This window comes from Dendrobates tinctorius, unplaced genomic scaffold (assembly GCF_039654945.1).
Source record: "Dendrobates tinctorius isolate UK_male_01 unplaced genomic scaffold, ASM3965494v1 ptg000160l, whole genome shotgun sequence".
In the NCBI taxonomy this organism is placed as follows: Eukaryota; Metazoa; Chordata; class Amphibia; order Anura; family Dendrobatidae; genus Dendrobates; species Dendrobates tinctorius.
The window spans coordinates 24,800,856-24,823,043 of record NW_027361827.1 but is presented as its reverse complement, the minus strand read 5'-3'; the positions used below and the strand labels follow the sequence as shown (position 1 = coordinate 24,823,043).

General features: G+C 45.8%; 1 protein-coding gene across 1 annotated transcript in view; it reads left to right on the top strand.

Annotated features, from left to right (window-relative positions):
- NCBP1 (nuclear cap binding protein subunit 1) overlaps nt 1–22,188 on the top strand; it is a 103,503-nt gene that overhangs the window by 32,903 nt on the left and 48,412 nt on the right. Inside the window, exons 5-8 of the mRNA XM_073549730.1 lie at nt 5,819–5,926; nt 6,308–6,429; nt 6,995–7,064; nt 7,153–7,368. Coding sequence (XP_073405831.1) covers nt 5,819–5,926; nt 6,308–6,429; nt 6,995–7,064; nt 7,153–7,368 — 516 coding nt within the window. The remainder of the gene's footprint in view (nt 1–5,818; nt 5,927–6,307; nt 6,430–6,994; nt 7,065–7,152; nt 7,369–22,188) is intronic.

Here is a 22,188-nt window from a genome sequence, read left to right as displayed (position 1 = left end):
ACTGCAGTCGTCTGGTTGCTTGTACTAATACATAGCAGTAATCACATTCTCCACTGAACATCGGCTGTCATGACAACCCATCGGCGCCTTGCGATCTTATGATGGTCGGGATGAATAATGTGCTTCTGGACGGCGCTTGTTAAGTGCTACGGTCAGTGATTGACAGCGGGATTTAACTGGTTAACATCAATGGGCGGAGCACGGCTCTACCTGCGGCTGTTAGTCACATGATTGGCAATTTTATATAAGATGTGGGCTCGGCAATGAACATCAGCCATCAAGGCATGCTGCTTCTGGGAGTTTGGGGATGACTGCCCAACTGTCCCCTGCGCTGCCGGTAGTCTAACAGGCGTGCATAGTGCCGGTGGTTCTTGCTGTTGTTATAGTGTGCTGCCACTGAAGGATTGGTGATGAATGCCTGACTGGCCCTCCACTATTTGCACAAGGCAATATTCGGCAATACTTATCTCTCACTTGACGTGGTCGAGACTACGTCCCAACCCATGATAGTTAGCTAATCTGACTTCTAGGGGCCATGAATTATGACCCCCTACATGTAAGGCACTATGGGCAGAGCGTTCTCGCGAATCATGCAAGTACGGGCCTGCAAGTTCCTGCTAAATTGCGTGCAGACAGTCAAAATGGCTGCTTTGTCTGACTCTCATTTTAAGGGCATAAAAATTAAGTTTGAAATTGGTAAAAGTTTTTTGCTTTGCTGATATTTTTTTCACAAATTTATGCCTATGGAGGCTATTGAAGCATGCCAAAAGTAAAAAAAAAAAAAAAAAAAAGTTTAAAAATAAAAGAATAAAAAAACCTAAAAGATCAAATCACCCCCCTTTCGCCCCAATCAAAATAAAACAATAAAAAATCACACATTAGGTATCGCCACGTTCAGAATCGCCCAATCAATGAAAAAAAGCATTAACCCCTTCACGACCTTTGACGCCACATAGGCGTCATGAAAAGTCTTGCCAGAACGACCCATGACGCCTATGTGGCGTCATGACTTTAAAGCCCCCCTGCGGGTCGGGTGACCTAGGTCACTGAAAGGTCACCCGACCCGCAGATACAAGGGGCTTTGTTCTTCGCCACAGGGGGCGTGGCTTCGCCCCCACGTGGCTACGATCGCTCTGATTGGCTGTTTCACTTTTAACAGCCAATCAGAGCGATAGTAATATTTCATCAATGAAAAATGATGAAACATTACAATCCAGCCATGGCCGATGCTGCTGTAACATCGGACATGGCTGGAGACACCGATTCCACCCCCCCCCCCCCCCCCCCGCAACTGAATGACAGCGGCGATCTGCCGCCGCTGTCATCTGCCCCCCTCCCATTCCCTCTGCTCCCCGCCAGATTCCGATAACCCCCTCTCACCTCCCCCGGCACCTTCTCCCGGTGTCCGGCGGGTCCGGTTCATGGGCGCCGCCATCTTAGAAAATGCCCGCCCGAATCTGCCGGCTGCAGATTCCATTCTTTCATTTTGATCACTCTCACAGTGATCAAAATTAAAGAAAAAGTAAATAAACCCCCGATTATCACCCCCATAGGTAGGCACAACTAATAAAATAAAGAAAATATTTTTATTTTTATTTTTCCATTAGGGTTGGGGTTGGAAAGAGGGTTGGGGTTGGAAAGAGGGTTAGGGTTGGAAAGAGGGTTAGGGTTGGAAAGCGGGTTAGGGTTGGAAAGCGGGTTAGGGTTGGAAAGCGGGTTAGGCTTGTGGTTAGGGATGTGTTGGGGTTAGGGTTGGAGTTAGAATTGAGGGGTTTCCACTGTCTAGGCATATCAGGGGGTCGCCAAACGCGACATGGTGCAACCATTGATTCCAGCCAATTTTGCGTTCAAAAAGTCAAACGGTGCTCCCTCCCTTCCAAGCCCTGACGTGTGCCCAAACAGTGGTTTACCCCAACATATGAGGTATCAGCGTACTCAGGAAAAATTGCACAACAACTTTTGGGGACTAATTTCTCGTGTTACCCTTGGGAAAATAAAAAATTGGGGGCTAAAAAATTATTTTTGTGGAAAAAAATGATTTTTTCATTTTCACGTCTCTGCATTATAAACTTCTGTGAAGCACTTGGGGGTTCAAAGTGCTCACAACACATCTTACATACATTCCTTGGAAGGTCTAGTTTCAAAAATGAGGTCACTTGTGGGGGGTTTCCACCAGGGCTGTGGAGTCGGAGTCGGTGCTCATTTTGGTGGAGTCGGAGTTGGAGTCGGTATAAAATGGAGCGACTCCGACTTCTAAAATATATAATAAATTGGGTACAGTAATTCAATGCAGGATGTGCTGAATATTTTTTCATAGGAGTTTGGGAAAGTTATGAAATGTCCTATAAATGGCTGTTCTATTCCTGATCTAAGGCTACATTCACACACAGCGTTTTTCCTGTGTTTTTTGAGGATACGTTTTTCAGCTACAAAAGCTGATCATCTTTTTAAAAAACCGCATCACCTGAAAGGTTTTTGAGCTCATAGATAATGTTTTCAATAGCAAAAGCAGATTAGAAATCTGCTCTATCTATCCATTTATCCATATCTGTCTATCCATATCGTATCTGTACCAAAAAGAATGAAAACCGGGTAGTACACCAATATATATTCTGTTCTATCTAAATATCTTGATTATTGGATCATAAAAATGATTAAATGTCTGAGGTTCACATTGTACTACAATAAATTTTTCACTCAAATATTAGCAATATGTGTGGGAGTCGGAGTCGGTGTAAGGGAAATTGAGGAGTCGGAGTCGCATGTTTGGCTTACCGACTCCACAGCCCTGGTTTCCACTGTTTAGGCACATCAGGGGCTCTGAAAACGTAATGACGACCGCAGACTATTCCATCAGTCTGCATTTCAAAACGTCACTACTTCCATTCCGAGCCTTGACGTGTGCCCAAACAATGGTTCCCCCCCACATATGGGGTACCAGCGTACTCAGGACAAACTGGACAACAACTTTTGGGGTCCAATTTCTCCTGTTACCCTTGTGAAAATAAAAAATTGCGAGCTAAAAATTCATTTTTTGAGGAAAAAAAAGATTTTTTATTTTCATGGCTCTACGTTACAATCTTCTGTGAAGCACTTCGGGGTTCAAGGTGCTCACCACACCTAGATAAGTTCCTTGGGGGGTCTAGTTTCCAAAATGGGGTCACTTGTGGGGGTTTTCTACTGTTTAGGCACACAGGGGCTCAGCAAATGTAACATGACGCCCGCAGACCATTCCATCAAAGTCAGCATTTCAAAATGTCACTACTTCCCTGCTGAGCCCCAACGTGTGCCCAATCAGTGGTTCCCCCCTACATATGTGGTACCAGCGTACTCCGGACAAACTGGACAACAACTTTTGGGGTCCAATTTATCCTAGTACCCTTGTGAAAATAAAAAATTGGCAACTAAAAAAAATTTTTTTAGGAAAAAAAGATTTTTTTAAATTTTCACTGCTCTGCATTATAAACTTCGGTGAATCACCTGGGGGTTCAAAGTGCTCACTATGCATCTAGATAAGTTCCTTAGGGGGTCTAGTTTCCAAAATGGGGTCATTTGTGGGGGAGCTCCAAAGTTTAGGCACACAGGGGCTCTCCAAACACGACATGGTGTCCGCTAACGATTGGAGCTAATTTTCATTTCAAAAAGTCAAATTGCGCTCATTCCCTTCTGCGCCCTGCCGTGCACCCAGACAGTGCCCCCCCACATATGGGGTACCAGCATACTCGGGACAATCTGGACAACAACTTTTTTTGGTCCAATTTCTCCTGTTACCCTTGTGAAAATAAAAAATAGCGTGCTAAAAAATCATTTTTGAGGAAAAAAAATGATTTTTTTATTTTCACTGCTCTATGTTATAAACTTTTGTGAAGCACATGGGGGTTCAAAGTGCTCACTACACATCTAGATAAGTTCCTTAAGGGGTCTAGTTTCCAAAATGGTGTCATTATGGGGGAGCTCCAATGTTTAGGCACACGGGCTCTCCAAACGCGACATGGTGTCCGATAACGATTGGAGCTAATTTTCCATTCAAAAAGTCAAATGGCGCTCCTTCCCTTCCGGGCCCTGCCGTGCACCCAAACAGTGGTTTATGACCACATATGAGGTATCGGTGTACTCAGGAGAAATTGACCAACAAATTTTAGGATCCATTTTATCCTGTTGCCCATGTGAAAATGAAAAAACTGAGGCTAAAAGATAATTTTTGTGAAAAAAAAAAAAGTACTTTTTTTTTTTACGGATCAATTTGAGAAGCACCTGGGGGTTCAAAGTGATCACTATGCATCTAGATAAGTTACTTGGGGGGTCTAGTTTCCAAAATGGGGTCACTTGTGGGGGAGCTCCAGTGTTTAGGCACACAGCGACTCTCCAAACACGACATGGCAACTGCTAAATATTCCAGCATATTTTCCATTCAAAAAGTCAAATGGCGCTCCTTCCCTTCAGAGCCCTGCCGTGCGCCCAAACAGTGGTTTATGACCACATATGAGGTATCGGTGTACTCAGGGGAAATTGCCCAACAAATTTTAGGATCCATTTTATCCTGTTGCCCATTTGAAAATGAAAAAATTGATGCTGAAAGAAAATTTTTGTTGGTAAAATTAAAATGTCCTTTTTTTCCTTCCATGTTGCTTTAGTTCCTGTGAAACACCTAAAGGGTTAATAATCTTCTTGAATGTAGTTTTGAGTAGCTTGAGGGGTGCAGTTTTTAGAATGGTGTCACTTTTGGGTATTTTCTGCCATATAGACCCTTCAAAGTGACTTCAAATGTGAGGTGGTCCCTAAAAAAAAAAAAAAAAAAAAAAAATGGTTTTGTAAATTTTGTTGTAAAAATGAGAAATCACTGGTCAACTTTTAACCCTTATAACTTCCTAACAAAAATATTTTGCTTCCAAAATTGTGCTGATGTAAAGTAGACATGTGGGAAATGTTATTTAGTAACTATTTTGTGTCACATAACTCTCTAGTTTAACAGAATAAAAATTCAAAATTTGAAAATTGCGAAATTTTCGCCAAATTTCTGATTTTTTTCACAAAATTATCGATCTAAATTTACCACTAACATGAAGCCCAATATGTCATGAAAAAACAATCTCAGAATCGCTAGGATCCGTTGAAGCGTTCCTGAGTTATTACCTCATAAAGGGACACTGGTCAGAATTGCAAAAAATGGCCAGGTCATTAAGGTCAAAATAGGCTGGGTCATGAAGGGGTTAACCCGATCGCTAAATGGCGTAGCAAGAAAAAATTCAAAACGCCAGTATTACGTTTTTTTGGTCGCCGTGACGTTGCACTAAAATGCAATAACGGGTGATCAAAATAACGTATTTGCACAAAAGTGGTATTAAAAACGGCAGCCCGGCACGCAAAAAATAAGCCCTCACACAACCCCAGATCACGAAAAATGTAGACGCTACGGGTCTCAGAAAATTGCACAAATTTTTTTTTTTTTTTTTTCTTTCTTTTTTAGCAAACTTTGGAATTTTTTTTCACCACTTAGATATGAGAACTTAGACATGTTTGGTGTCTATGAACTTGTAATCACCTGGAGAATCATAATGGCAGGTCAGTTTTAGCATTTAGTGAGCCTAGCAAAAAGCCAAGCAAAAAAGCTTTGGTCATGAAGGAGTTAATGCAGCACACAAGTTGAATGTAAAATTGCACTGTGTAAGCAAGTATCGGGAGAAAGGCAAAAAATATTTCCGCTGAGGTCTATTGGAAACCAGTATGCATCTGTAAACTGTAGTTTTCCAGTGATAAGCTAGTAAAGGAAGACACTACTGACATCTTTGTATCTTTCTCCTCTTTATCCAACATAAAGGTCCGCTTTTTGTCTGACCTTGTGAACTGCCATGTCATCGCAGCCCCCTCTATGGTAGCAATGTTTGAAGCTTTTGTTGGGGTTACACAGGAAGAAGATGTACCTCAGGTAAGTGTGAGGCAATGTATAAAATGGCGACTAAAGTAGACCAGTCCCAATATGTTAGAGTTGGTGGCATTCGATTTGCAGGATGCAGTAATTGACCTGTGGTCACTGGCCTGGAGCACTGAGAACTGACTCTCGTATCTGACATCATCCGTGATTTTTCTTTGGTTAGCTGACTTGGATCAGTGTCACGTTTGCATCGCGCCACAACGATGATGCTGTGCCAGCCTGGCTAATTAAATGAAGATACGTGGATGGCCGGCAAGAGGCAGTTCTCGGTGCTCCTGTCTAGCCTTCACACATCACTGACAGAGTCTTGCGAAACGATTCACATCAACTCTTGTTTCGTTTTATATACGATTTACTCAAAACATTTCCCACCAGGTCCGCTCTGATTGGTATGTGTTTGCGATTCTGGCTTCCTTGCCTTGGGTTGGCAAAGAATTATATGAGAAGAAGGATGTGGAGATGGATCGTATTTTCTCACAAATTGAAAACTACCTTAAGTAAGTATTAACCGTTTGTTTTATTATGTAGTTTGTAGAAAACTTCTCCGAAATCAAATTGATATGCAAACATAGAGCACATAGCTTATAGTAAAGGGCCTGTCACACTAAGTGATATCTCTAGCAATATCGCTATAACTTGTGACGTTATAGCGATATTGCTAGCGATATCGCTATGTGTGATACCTACAACCCGCTCTCCCACTGTTTATCGCTGATTGCGCGAGAACGTCCTGGACTGTTTCTCGTCTGCTTCCTGCGGCGCTTCCTGTGGAGAGACGAACGACGAGCGTGGAGCCGGGCGGGAGGACGCAGGATCGCCTGGTGTGACAGGTAAGTAGTGACCCCCGACCCCAGCGATGTCGCTGGTGAGATCTGCCTGTGTGGCAGCTCACTAGCGACCACTTAGCGATGTACCAGCGATCCTGACCGCGTCATATCGCTGGTCGGGATCGCTAGTGCATCGCTAAGTGTGACAGTACCTTAACATTATACTGTTTCTGCTGCAAATAGACTTTCTTTTTTAACACAAATTGTAAATATGATACCGTTTCTTGCTTTTTAGGCAACGGCAGAAAATCCATCTTCCTATGTTAAAAGTATGGTCAGCGGATAAGCCTCACCCACAAGAGGAGGTAAAGTAATTTTTTTTCTTGTTTGTTTTCGGTTTACTATGGCATTAGTTGACCAAAGCTATATATTTTTATTTTTTTTTTCTTTTAGTACCTGGATTGTCTCTGGGCTCAAATTCAAAAGTTAAAGAAGGATGGCTGGCAAGAGAGACACATACTGCGCCCCTACCTTGCTTTTGATAGTATACTGTGTGAAGCCTTGCAACATAATTTGCCACCATTTACACCACCACCTCACACAAAGGATTCTGTTTATCCAATGCCAAGGGTCATTTTTAGGATGTTTGACTACACAGATGCCCCAGAGGTATAGTTATGTTTTGTTTTTTTTCTGCTCTTCAAAAACATACTGTATGTATGTGTAATTATCAATATTCAATTACATAGTGAAGTACAGTGAGGATACAAGATACACATTCATTTCTAATAAAAAAAAAAAAAAAAAAAGTGGACATAGATGATCATAGTGCTTTATAGTATTCATACCCAGTGAACTTTTCCACACTTTTTTTTTTTTTTTTTTTTTTTTTGATTTCATGTGCTATACCAACACAAAGTAGCAAATACTTGTGAAGAGTGAAGGATACATGGTTTTCTAAATATTTTAAATAATATCTGAAAATTGTGACATGCATCTGTCAATACCTTTTTAGGACCACCTTCCACTGTAAGTCTATTGGAGTATGTTTCTACCAGCTGTGCACATCTAAAAGTTTAAATTTTTGCCCATTTTTCTCTGCAAATTAGCTTTACCTCTGTGAGATTGTGACAAAACTTGAAAATTGCTGTTCGCTTTTCATCCAAATTCTCAATGGGATGTAGGTCTGGACTGGGCCAGTCACATAGAAGTGCTTCTCACAAAATTGGAATATCATCAAAAAGTTATTTCATTTCATTTCTTCAATACAAAAAAGTGACTCTCATTATATAGGGTCATTTTAAACAGAGCGATCTATTTCAAGTGTTTGTTTATGTTAATGTTGATGATTATTTCTTACAGCCAGTGAAAACCCAAGTCATTATCTCCGTAAATTAGCATACTTTATAACACCAGCTTGACAAAGGATTTTAAAATCCGAAATGTTGGCCTACTGAAATGTAAGTTCAGTAAATGCACTCAATATTTGGTCGGGGCTCCTTTTGCATCAATTACTGCATCAATGTGGCGTGGCATGGAGGCGATCAGCCTGTGGCACTGCTGAGGTGTTTTGGAAGCGCAGGTTGCTTTGATAGCAGCTTTCAGCTCCCCTTCATTGTTGGGTCTGGTGTCTTTCCTCTTGACAATACCCCATAGATTTTCTATGGGATTAAGGTCAGGCGAGTTTGACAGCCAATCAAGCACAGTGATGCTGTTGTTTTTAAACCAGGCATTGGTACTTTTGGCAGTGTGGACAGGTGCCAAGTCCTGCTAGAGATTGAAATTTCCATCCCCAAAAAAGTTTGTCATCAGAGGTAACCATGAAGTGCGCTAAAATTTCCTGGTAGATGGCTGCGCTGACTTTAGTCTTGATAAAACACAGTGGTGTGGTGTAGGTCACAACAGCAGATGACATGGCTCCCCAAACCACTTCACACTAGACCTCAAGCAGCTTGGGTTGTGTGCCTCTCCACTCTTCTTCCAGACTCTGGGGCCTTGATTTTCAAATGAAATGCAAACTTTTCTTTTTTCCTCTTCGCCACGACAGCACCCACTGAGAGAGGGGATCCGCCCCCGGAACAGGAAACCTACAGAGAGATAAATGGGGCGGTCCCCCTCGCTCCCTCAGTTTGGTTTCCTGTTCCTGGAAAGGAACCCGCAGAAGAGGATGCCTGGTCTGGTAACCGCCTGCGTGCAAAATATGAGCAGCAGGGGCCCCAGGACCGGAGGCAGCGTCGGGCGGAGAGGTGTATTCCCCCCCCAGAGCTGGTGTAATGCAGGTGAGGCTGGAGGCGAAAGTGGTGCCAAGGCTCACTGGGGTTATGGCTATACTCCCCCCCCCCCCCCCCCCCCCCCGAGGGGGTGGACGCATTACAAACGCCATCGGGCGTACTGAGGCCGGCACCCCTCCCCCCCCCCCCCCCCCCCAGAGTGGCAGAAGGGCTTGTGCGGTGTGTGCTGAGCGGCGCTGCTGGGAGTCATACCTGGCAGGAGAAGGACCCCATGCGTGGAGAGGGGGCGCAGACGCGCGGTGTCGCCGGCCGCATTACTATTTGCGGTGACCCAGCGCTCCAGGAGAGGCAACCCGGAAGTGGAGGAGGACTTCCGGGATCAGGCTGAAGGCAGAGACCGCGGGACAACGCCCGCGCATGCGCAGTAGGGCGGAAAAAAAAAAAAAAAATGGTGGACAAAAAAAAAAAAAGAGAAGGAGGAGCAGCTATGGCAAAGGCTTTAAAAGGAAGCCACAGACACAGCGCTAGTGCGCAGTCATGTCGTCCTTAGATGACTCAGCTTCGCTCCCATTAGGTCAGCTAGTGGTATCCCCACTTGGCAGTAGACAGAGTAGTGCTACGAGGAGAACCAATAGCACCAGAAGAAGTGGCAGCTCTAGGAAGGATTCCATTGGGCCTTCCAAGCAAGATGAGCTGTTAGAGAAGAAACGTAAGGAAAAGAAGTCGTCCCATGCCTCGCCTCAGCCTGGGTCCCGGACACCGCAGCCGGTAGTTGCTGACGAAATTCACGGGTGAGTGTTTTTTGGTCAGGTTAGATAATTGATAGCCATCTCTTTCTGGTCCATACCCCCTTTAGGATAAAAGAACAGAGAAGGCGAAACATAGAGAGTGTGCCTTATGTTCGCAGCCCCTCCCGGATGGCCACCCAAAGAGATTATGCCAATCATGTGTTGAGGAGGCCTTGCAGGAGGAATCCTCACGAAAGAAGGAGGATATCCGGGCAATGATAAGAGAGGAACTACGGGCCTTAGGCGGTTCCAGTAGTCTAGGGGGTCACTCCTCCGTGAGAGAAATACGTTCATCTAAAGGAGGAGTCTCGCTGGCGTCAAGGTCGCCGTCAGATACCGGAGAACTAGATTCCAATAAGTCCCAGGAATACCTTTCCTCAGAGGACGAGGATCAGACGTGTTTCCCCACGGACAGTGTCAGTAATCTTGTGAAGTCTGTCCGAAATACCATGGGGTTGCCGGAGAGTAAGGACCCCAAGACCCCTCAGGACATTGTTTGCGGGTATTTCTCTTAAAAAGGTCCGAGCATTCCCAGTGGTCCCAGCTATAAAGGACCTAGTTAAGAGGGAATGGGAGAAACAAGGCCAAAGGACCTTCCTCCCCTTAACGTCAAAGCGTAAGTATCCCTTTGACGATGAGGAGTTAACGGCCTGGTCGAGAGCCCCCAAGGTGGATGCGGCAGTGGCCTCTACCTCCCGTAGATCCTCCTTGCCGGTGGAGGATTCGGGAACTTTGGCTGATTCTTCGGATCGTAAGACTGATACATTCCTCAAAAGATCGTGGGAAGCTTGTACGGCAGCCTTTAAGCCCGCAATAGCAGCCACATGTACGGCAAGATCTATGTTGGTGTGGCTGAACGACTTGGAGGACAATATTAAAAATGGAGTAGCTAGGAGTAGGCTTCTTTCCTCTATGCCCCTCATTAAGGGAGCAACAGCCTTCCTCTCCGACTCCTCCCCGGATTCTCTCCGGTTGTCGGCTAGAGCCGCGGGACTGACCAATGCAGGCAGGCGGGCCTTATGGTTGAAGGGGTGGAAAGGAGACACACAAACAAAAACTAGATTGTGTGCTATCCTTGCCAGGGTAAGTACCTGTTTGGTACAGAACTGGATGAAATTTTGACGAAAGCGGGGGAGAGGAAAAAGGGGTTCCCTAACCCGTATGTTCCGTTCAACAGGAGGGCCTACAGGAAGCCGCCGTTCGGTAAAAAGAAAGACTTTAGACCCCAGGATCGCTGGGGAAATAAGGACCCCAAGCAAAGAGGCAACCTATTCGGGAAACGTCCCTTCAGAGGAGACAGATCCCGATAAAACCGTTATAACGGTAGGTGGCAGGCTATTAAGATTCAGCCGCCAATGGATGAAGGTGACATCAAACCCGTGGGCCCTAAGTATTGTATCATCAGGCCTAAAATTAGAATTCGTTCGGTATCCACCGAACTCCTTCTTATTGACTTCTATGAAGTCCCGATCTCAGCAGGAAGCACTGGAGATGGAGATTGCGGTACTGCTAACTAAACAGGTTCTAGTGGAGGTCCCAGACGACGAAACAGGGATGGGCTTTTATTCTCCTCTATTCTTAGTCCCAAAACCAGATGGCTCTTACAGGACTATAATAAATTTAAAGAAACTTAATACCTTCCTAAGACTGAGGTTGTTTAAAATGGAGTCGATTAAGTCTGCAATAAAGCTTTTGTTTCCCAGGTGTTATATGGCGGTCTTGGACCTAAAGGACGCCTACTACCATCTCCCCATATATCGAGGGCACCAAAGGTTCCTGCGGGTAGCAGTCTGGTTCAGAGGTCGGATTCAGCATTTCCAGTTTGCGGCAATGCCATTCGGGCTATCCATGGCTCCTCGGGTATTTACCAAATTAATGCTGGAAGTAATGTCATATGTAAGGCTGAATGACACCCTAGTTGTCCCTTACTTAGACGACCTACTCATAGTAGGGAATTCTGTTTCACAGTGTGAAGCAAGAATAGCTAGGATTATCTCATCCCTACAAACACTGGGTTGGCTAATTAACTGGGAGAAATCCAGACTAGAGCCAGTGACCTGTCAAAGGTTTTTGGGCCTGCAAGTAGACTCCGTAACTGAAGAGTGCTTTCTGCCAAACGCCAAAGTAATGGCCATAATCGACAAGGTACAGAATGCTACAGGAAGACCCGTAATATCATTGAGACAGGGCATGTCCTTGCTGGGGTCACTGATATCATGCATTCCAGCGGTGCAATGGGCTCAGTTCCACTCTAGAGAACTACAGTGGGCTATTCTGCAGGAGATAGACTGCAGGGGCGGCTGGAAGGGAAGATGTCCCTATCGCCCGAGGTGGTTGAATCCCTAAAATGGTGGTTAATTCCTTCCAATCTATCGAAGGGAGTACAGTGGTGGGTGACTCCCTCCAAGATACTCACCACGGATGCCAGCCCCTTAGGTTGGGGAGCCCACCTAGAGGAGCACATCGTACAAGGCTGGTGGCGGGAGAATGAAATAGAGGCCTCCTCTAATGTAAAGGAGCTAACAGCGATTTTTTTTATGCGATATCTCACTTCCTCCCGCAGTTAAGAGGCGCCCACGTAAAGATCCAGACAGACAATACCACCGCAGTGGCCTATATAAACCGGCAAGGAGGCACGCGGTCAATGCCACTGATGTCTATTGCGGGAAAGATTCTGGAGATGGCCGAGGTCCATCTTCTCTCCTTGTCAGCGCTCCATATAAGAGGAGTGGACAACTCCCGAGCAGACTATCTCAGTCGCCAGGCCCTATACCAGGGAGAGTGGGTCCTCAGCAGAGACGTGTTCGAAATGATAGCGTCAGAATGGGGCAGACCGGAGATAGACCTATTCGCAACCAGAGCCAACAGGCGCGTAAAAAGGTTTGCTTCTCTCTACAGATCGGACAACCCAGATATTCTAGATGCCCTTCAAACACCCTGGGCATTCCAACTAGCCTATGCCTTTCCTCCGATGGTGCTACTACCAACAGTAGTCAGGAAAATAAGACAGGAGAGGGCGAGGGTCATCTTGATAGCCCCGTTTTGGCCAAAAAGACCGTGGTTTTCATGGCTGAGAGCCATGTCGGTAACCGACCCGTGGATCCTGCCGCTGCACCAGAATCTTCTCTCGCAGGGACCCTGCTACCATCCACAGGCCAAAGCCCTGCACCTAGCGGCCTGGAATTTGAAAGGGAGCTACTGAGGCAGAAGGGTTTCTCAAGGAACCTAATCAATACCCTGCTACAAAGCAGGAAGGAGTCCACGACAAAAATTTATGCTAAGGTGTGGAGGAAGTTCCTGGCCTTTCACCCAACAAAACTAGCTGGTGAAGTACCCATTACGGCCATTCTAGAGTTTCTACAAAGAGGCCGAGAACTTAGACTCTCAGTAAGCACTCTTAAGGTCCACGTGTCAGCCCTAGGAGCCCTGTTTAACTATAACGTGGCAGCAAATAGATGGGTGACTCGGTTTATCTCGGCCTGTCAACAAGCAGAACCGGTGCATGTGCCTCGACTTCCAGCGTGGAACCTTACTTTAGTTTTGGATGCCTTCACTCAGGCACCATTTGAGCCCATAAGCTCAGCATCAGTAAAGTGCCTCTCATTGAAAACGGCTATGCTGGTGGCCTTAGTATCGGCCAGGAGAGTGAGTGATCTTCATGCTCTGTCAGTAGACCCACCGTTCCTGTTAACACGAGACAGTCTCATTTTAAAGACGGACCCGTCCTATCTGCCCAAACGGGCAACTAAATTTCATAGGTCTCAAGAGATATGCCTACCTTCATTCTATGAGAACCCGTCAACACAGGACGAGGAGAAATATCACACCTTAGATGTGAAAAGAGCTGTGCTAGCCTACCTTGATAGGACCAGTCCCTGGAGGCAGAGTAGGTCTCTTTTTGTCTCATTCCAGGGCAGCAGGAAAGGGTCTGCAGTTACATCAGGCACGATATCCAGATGGATTAGAGATGCGATCACAATGGCGTATCTGACAAAAGGAGAAGACCCTCCACTGGGGATTAAGGCGCACTCTACTAGAGCCATATCATCCTCCTGGGCCGAGAGGGCGAACGTCCCAATTGAACAAATATGTAAGGCTGCAACCTGGTCTTCTCCATCTACCTTTTATAGTCACTATAGACTAGATTTGTCCTCTACCGAGGATCTAACTTTTGGTAGATCAGTCCTTAACACGGTGTGCCCGCCCAAGTGATTATCTCTGAAAATCTCTCAGTGGGTGCTGTCGTGGCGAAGAGGAAAAACCGGATTACTTACCGGTAATACTCTTTTGTAGAGTCCACGACAGCACCCGCTCACTTCCCTCCCGTAAGAATTTTTTCACACATGGGTCTCCTTGGTGGTGGAGATTATGATTTAAATTAGATATGTGATTAAACTTAGTAAGCTTAAAACTGCATAGGGGTAAGATAGATGAATCGCCCAAACAGTTTGACTAAAACATGTATGGCGGTTCCTCCGTTGTTCTCGGAAACACAAACTGAGGGAGCGAGGGGGACCGCCCCATTTATCTCTCTGTAGGTTTCCTGTTCCGGGGGCGGATCCCCTCTCTCAGTGGGTGCTGTCGTGGACTCTACAAAAGAGTATTACCGGTAAGTAATCCGGTTTTCTCCTCTAGACTCCGGAGAGAGTGGACTGTCTGCTCTCTTGCAAGACGGAGGGATAGAGGAGATAATACTGGCGCCGTGCTACTGGCAGCCCATTGCAGCAGCAGCTTCTCGGTTTGTTTCTGTTGAACCCCTAACTTTAACCTTGGATTGATGGATATTTTACATCCTGTTGATCACACTGGATATTTCTCTCTCACCATGACAGCACCACGGAGAGAGGGGGTCCGCCCATCAAGGACAGGAACCTTCAGATAAAAAGACGGCACCTCTCCTCCACCCCCAGTTGGGTTCGTGTCATTGACGGGTGAACCGTGGATCCTGCAGCAGCGGCAGCAGCTTACCTGAGGAAAGGACCAGGGCCGTCCCGTTCGTGGTTCTGGCAGCGGGGAGGACCCTGGGTGAGCGTGCGAGGGAGGACCGAGACGCCGCTCCGGAAAGGAGAATGGGGCTGGGTGACGCCGGCACACGCGGGGGCAGCGCAGCGGTACAGAGGTGTACCAAGATGGTGCTGCCCCGGAAATGAAACGACGACTTCCGGGTCCCCGCGGTCGGCGCATGCGCAGTGCGTGCTCCCCGGGGCACAGCGGTGCAGGCTGGGATAAGGAAGGTGACGTCATGGCGGGAGATTTAAAAGAAGAACGCAGGAGCTGCTCCTTGCTGGAAGCGTCCTGTAAACATGGAGGACAGCGACCAGCACGAGGAGCAACCAATGCAGCAGCATAAGCAGCAGCAGCACAGGCAGCACCACCATCGCTGGCAAAAAGAAAAGGACGGGCGCGAGGACCGGTCCAGTAGCCACTCCACGCAGCGGAGCAAGTCGACCACAAAAAACAAAAAAAGTAAGCATTTTGTTTCCTAGACCCCAGGGGGAATCCCCAGACCCTGGATGCGTTTATGCTTCTGTGGAAACAGGGCCTAATGTATGCCTTCCCGCTGCCCATTCTCATCCCGGCAGTAGTAAGGAAAGTCAGAGAAGACAGAGCACGAATGATATTGATAGCCCCGTTTTGGCCAAAAAGAACTTGGTTTTCCTGGCTGAGAATACTGTCAATAACAGACCCCTGGGTTCTACCAGATCTCCCCGACCTTCTGTCCAAAGGTCCCGTGTTACACCCTTGGGCAGTGAACCTCCATTTAACAGCATGGAATTTGAAAGGACACTGCTGAGGGGGAAGGGGTTCTCAGAAAACCTGGTTTCCATGCTACGAAAGAGTAGGAATCCGATCACAACCAGGGCGTATGGTAGAACTTGGAGGAAATTTCTATCCAGCTCCAGGGTAAGGGTTCCGAATGGAGTACAAATTGACAAAATTCTCGAATTCTTGCAAAAGGGGTTAGAACAGGGACTGGCAACTAATATGTTGAAGGTATAGGTAGCGGCTCTAGGCGCCCTTTTATAACCAGGATGTGGCGGGCAACCCTTGGGTAGCACGGTTTATGAGGGCCGCGCCAGATCTAGACCAATAACCACCCATAAGATACCATCATGGGATCTAAACCTAGTGTTGTCTGCCCTAACAGGGCCCCCATTCGAGCCTATCCAGTCAGCACCCCTGAAAACCTTATCATTAAAGACTATACTCTTAGTGGCCCTAACATCCGCTCGCAGAGTGAGCGATATTCAGGCCTTGTCAGCGATACCCCCGTTCACTAAAATCCTGGGCGACAGTGTCATATTAAAACCTGACCCAGCATACCTACCTAAGGTGTCAACACACTTCCATAGGTCACAAGAAGTAGTCCTTCCTTCTGCCCAAACCCTAGGAATAGGGGAGAGGAAAAATTTCACACCCTAGATGTGAAGAGGTGCCTAGTTCAGTACTTAGAGGCCACCAAGGGATGTAGGAAGGAAGGGTCTCTCTTTGTGTGTTTCCAGGGACCTCGGAAGGGGCTCAAGGCATCCAAGAGTACCTTAGCAAGGTGGATAAGGGATGCGATTGCCCTGGCGTACTCATCCAGTGGGAATACCATCCCGGAGGGTTTAAAAGCTCCTGCTACAAGAGCAATGGCGACCTCATGGGCAGAAAGATCAGAGGTATCAATAGAGCAGATCTGTAAGTAGGCCACCTGGTCAACACCTTCTACCTTTTTCAGGCACTATCGCTTAGATCTAGCCTCTACGTCTGACCTGACCTTCGGGAGAAGGGTCCTTCAGGCGTTGGTCCCTCCCTAAGCTACCAATCTCTGAAATTCTCTCTGTGGTGCTCTCATGGGTGAGAGAGAATAGCTTAGTTACTCACCGATAACGGTGTTTCTCGGAACCCGCTTATTCCCCCCCCCTTCACGTGTGCGTTGAGCACGAGTTAATATGTATAGAGTGGTTTGTTAGACATGGTGCTTCTCTATAATATGCGATATTATAATGTTATGTATATACTTTTGTTGTTAACTAACCTGGAGACCCTCTGATGCTCTGTAACCAACTGGAGGCGGAGGAGAGGTGCCGCCTTTTTATCTGTAGGTTCCTATCCTTGATGGGCAGACCCCCTCTCCCCGTGGTGCTGTCATGGGTTCCGAGAAACACCATTATCGGTGACTAAGCTATTTATACCCTACGGATCGCACTGTTCCTGCTTGACGGACCATTGTGGGAAGGTGCCCTTGGACACGCAGCTCTGGATCGACACCTGGATGTGCCACTACTACGTACATCACCCACAGATACATGCAACTCCTAAATGGATACATGTGATAAGCAGTTATTAGCACCCTTGGACATAAATTAATACAGCCTCTGTCAGCTATAGTTCCGCAATACACAGCTTCTACATTGTTGGTTACTGATGCAGCCATCTGTGTACAGAGGTGGACACAGTCAGTCACGGTGTGGACTGGAGCAAAGGACAGGGTCATTGATCTGCTGGCAGTCCCTAAGCCCGTCACTAAACGTGTTGTGTATTCAAGAGATCGACTTCTTGAGCTGAGCAGGTTGAAGCCTTCTTCAGCTGTGGCCATTCCACAGGTTCCCTGTGAAGTGTGGAGACCTTTCAGAGACTGCAGAGCAGGAAGAAGGTTTAAACCAGCAGTACTACCAATCATCATGGGTAATGTACACTCGCTGGGAAATGAGACGGATTAACTGCTAGCTCTGTGTAAAACCCAGACTGAGTTCAACGAATGCAGTCTTATGTGCTTTACAGAAACCTGGTTACATGGGGACGTTCCTGATTCAAGTGTCCCGATTCCAGGGTTTCAAATGGTTCGGGCTGATAGAGACAAGGGTGGTGGAGTGATGCTATACATTAATAACAGATGGTGTAATCAGCGGCACATAACTGTTAAGGAAAGTCACTGCTTTCAAAACATTGAACTCTTACCAGTTGACCTTAGGCCTTACTGTCTACCTAGAGAATTCTCCATTTGCATTGCAATAGTCATGTATATACCTCCATCTGCTAGCCAAGATGCAGCTAGGGAAGTGTCCTTGGGGGTGTTGGCTCGCCTTCAGACAAAGCACCCAAAGTCGTTAACATTAATCTATAGTAATAATAATCTCTGGGGATTTTTAAGGTACTGTCACACTTAGCGATGTACCAGCGGTCAGGATCGCTGGTACATCGCTAAGTGGTCGCTAGTGAGCTGCCACATAGGCAGATCTCACTAGCGACATCGCTGGGGACGGGGATCGCTACTTACCTGTCACACCAGGCGATCCTGCGTCCTCCCGCCCGGCTCCACGCGTCGCTCGTCCTCACAGCAGGAAGCGCCACAGGAAGCTGACGACGAGAAACAGTCCTGAAAGTTCTCACGCGATCAGCGATAACCAGCGGGGGAGCCGGTCGCTGGTAAGTATCAGACACAGAGATATCGCTAGCAATATCGCTATAACGTCACTAGTTATAGCGATATTGCTAGCGATATCTCTTAGTGTGACATGCCCTTTAGAGTCATGATCTCAAAGACTTTTCCAAAGTTCTATCAATATGTTAAATGTGCAACAAGGGACAGCAGTATATTGGATCTTCTCTATGCAAATGTTAAAGATGCCTATTCATTGTCTGCATTACCCCCCCCTGGGGAAATCTGACCACAACCTCATACTATTGTCTCCATCTTATCAACCTGTTATCAGCAAACAACCAGGAACAATAAAACTAATCAGGAACTGGTCTGCAGCTGAGGAAGCTCTGAAAGACTGCTTTGACCTCAGACTGGGAGGTGATATGTGACAGAGGAGAGCATTATGATGTAAATGATATTGTCATTTTTGTACTGATACTGTAGTACCAGTTAAAAAGATTTGATGTTATGCAAATAACAAGCCTTGGATTACAAAAGAATGAAAATACTAAATGAGAAAAAAACTGGCATTTAAAATGAAGGATACTAAGAAACTGAAATTGATACAAAGGGACTTAAAGGGGAAAATTAAGAATGCCCGTGAGGCGTTACAAATTAAATTAGAAAATAAACTTGGACAATTCCAAGGAGGTGTGGTTGAGCATGAAGCAGTTAACTGGGTTTAAGGCTACCTCGGAGCGGGGGAAGTGGATATGCCCATGGCTAATGAAATGAATTCCTGCGTCATCAGGAATGAGGGATAGAGCTGAGGAATGATCGGCAGCATTCTTTGGGTGATGAACTGTCTGCTTTCACTGTCTCCCCAAGCGATGTGAGGAAACGGTTTTGTAAACTAGTCATTGGCAAAGCTGCTGGGCCTGATTGCTTCAGTCCAGTGTCCTAAAAGTGTGTGCAAACCAACTGTGTAATGTCTTTCAGCTCCTGTTTAACAGGAGCCTACAATCTCAGAGAATACCAGTGCTGTGGAAGACCACCTATCTGGTACCGGTTCCCAAGATCACCTTTCCAACTTCCCTACACGACTATCGTCCAGTGGCCTTAAAATCGCATGCTATGAAGTAATTGGAGAGAATAGTACTTGCCTACTTGCGCCCGAGGGTGAGGGCCTACACTGACCCCCTGCAGTTTACGTACCAGCAGAGATTGGGGGTGGATGATGCTGTAGTGCCTCTGCTACATACAATACATTCATTCTTGGACAATGATGGAACTACAATGCGCCCCAAGTTCTTTTACTTCTCTAGTGCTTTCAATACCTTACAGTCACTCTTATTATGAAATAAGTTGACTGATATGGCAGTGGAGGAGGGGATGGTGAACTGGATAAGCGGCTATTTGACGGACAAGCTGCAGTAAGGATGGGAGAGGTGGTATCAGGCAGTGTACGGAGCACTGTGGGAGCCCCTCAGGGTACAGTGCTGTCACCCCCTTCCTCTTCACATTGTATATAGGTGACTTTCCGTATAAATCCGACTTCTGTAACCTCCAAAAATTCTCAGATGACTCAGTGATTGTAGGGGGCATTGTGGGGGACCGGGGGGAGGAAGAATATAGAAGGGTGGTTTCTGACTTTATTACCAAAAAATATTAATGAAAAATCAATTTATTTTTGATGAATAAATATTACATAAATACATTGTAATGAAACCCAGAGTACAGGAACAAAGAGAAAATGATGGATTGACTCCACCACAAGTAGCATACGTTGCTGTATGGTAAGTAACCTGGTACACACAAAGCAAATAAGAGCAAAAGTATATATTTAAGTGTCTTACCCAAGAGTATATACTGCCCTGTAAGCACAATAGCCTAGTAAAGAGTCACTATGTGCAAAAAAGACCTTCTCTAAAGAAGGCCAATGCTGCTCATCACTAGATAAAACCCCACCTGAAGGCATATGTGGTATAAACTTGCAGACATGGCCATAGAAATAGCGCTACTCACATAGTTGATCACATAAATGTAAACAGCATGTGGCATAACCAAGGACACTTTACCTGGATCCTAACAGCAAAAAGAGTAAAGTGGGAGTCCTTTCATGCAACCCCCCCGACGTGCACGTTTCGCCCTGCTTGCTCGGGGTCTCATGACGGGACTCCCACTTTACTCTTTGCTGTTAGGATCCAGGTAAAGTGTCCTTGGTTACGCCACATGCTGTTTACATTTATGTGATCAACTATGTGAGTAATGCTATTTCTATAGCCATGTCTGCAAGTTTATACCACATATGCCTTCAGGTGGGGTTTTATCTAGTGATGAGCAGCATTGGCCTTCTTTAGAGAAGGTCTTTTTTGCACATAGTGACTCTTTACTAGGCTATTGTGCTTACAGGGCAGTATATACTCTTGGGTAGGATCTCATTTGCTGGGGCAGTAGTGTGCGAGTAGCTGACGCTAATAAGCTCAACAAACTTATCAGGAAGGCAAGCGCGGCTGTTGACCTACATCTTGACTGTTTTGAGGAGGTAGTGGAGGATGGGATTCAAAAGAAGTGCAGGGCTATAATGAACAATAATACACACCCACTATACGAGCTGTTCTTGAATCAGAAGAGCACATTCAGCAGCCGTCTAATCCTACTAAGGTGCAAGAAGGAGAAATTCAGGAAATCGTTTGTGCCTACTGCTATGGGGATGTATATCAATTCACTAAGGGTGAAAGATGGCTACGACCTAGGGCTGGCGCACTAATGGAAATGATCAGAGATTGGTGTACCTTGTTTGTTGCGTGTTGTGGTTAGTCATGTGCAAGACCTGTGTCTAGTAATTACTCTATGTAATGCTGTTTGTAATGTAGTAATGCTGTTCGTAATGTTTTGTTTGTAATGCTGTTGTAACGCTTCTGTGATGCACTTTATTGATCCCAAGGAAAATTATGGTATCGTGTCATATCGTAATCTGAAAACACCACCTTGGACCACTGAGCCTACAGTCCAGTTCTTTTTTTGTCCTTCGCCCAGATAAGACACTTCTGGCGTTGTTTTAATGGTCATGAGTGGGTGATACAAGGAATGCGACACTTGTAGCCCATGTCCTGGATACGTCTGTGTGTGGTTGCTCTTGAAGCAATGACTCCAGCAGCAGTCCACTCCGTGTGAATATCCCCCAAATTTTTGAATGGCCTTTTCTTAATCCTTTCAAGGCTGCGGTTAACCTGGTTGCTTCTGCACCTTTGTCTACCACACTTTTTCATTCCACTCAACTTTCCATTAATATGCTTGATACAGCACTCTGAGAACAGCCAGCTTCTTTAGCAATGACCTCTTGTGGCTTACGTCTGTCAAGTCAGCAGTCTTGCCCATGACTGTGGAGCCTACTGAAACAGACTCGAGGACTTTTTTTTTTTTTAAACGCTTAGGAAGGCTTTGCAGGTGTGGGTTGTTTTTTTTTTTTTTTTTTTTCTCTAGTTTACTGAGATAATGACTTTTGGGTTTTCATTGGCTGTAAGCCATAATCGTCAACATTAACCGAAATAAACACTTGAAATAGATCGCTCTGTTTGTAATGACTATATGAGTTTCGTTTTTTTGTATTGAAGAACTGAAATTAACTTTTTGATGACATTCTAATTTTGTGAGAAGCACCTGAATGTGCTGGCATTAGCAAACTTTGAATTGGCTAAAGTGAATATTATCTACACCCTAGGTGTGGCTCTCACTTCTTTCGCTTTCCTATGTGCTTTCTCGAAGTCTTCTTAGACAAAGAAATTCCTGGGACCCTAATCGAAGCATAGACTCCATTTTGCAAGCAAGGAAATGCACGTACAATACAACAAAATAGTCCAGATAGATAACTCCTGCTCTCACAGTGGGGATGGTGTTTTCAGCATGAATGGGCAGTGTTAGTTTTCTGCCACACATAGCGTTTTGTATTTAGCCAAGAAAGTTCTCCTTTGATCGCACCTGACAAGAAAACCTTATTCCACATGCTAACTGTGTCCCCTACATGGCATTCTGCAAACTGACTTCTAAGGCCTCTTTCACACATCAGTTTTTTGCCGTCAGGCGCGATCCGGCTTTTTTTTGTAAAACCGGATCCGGCAAA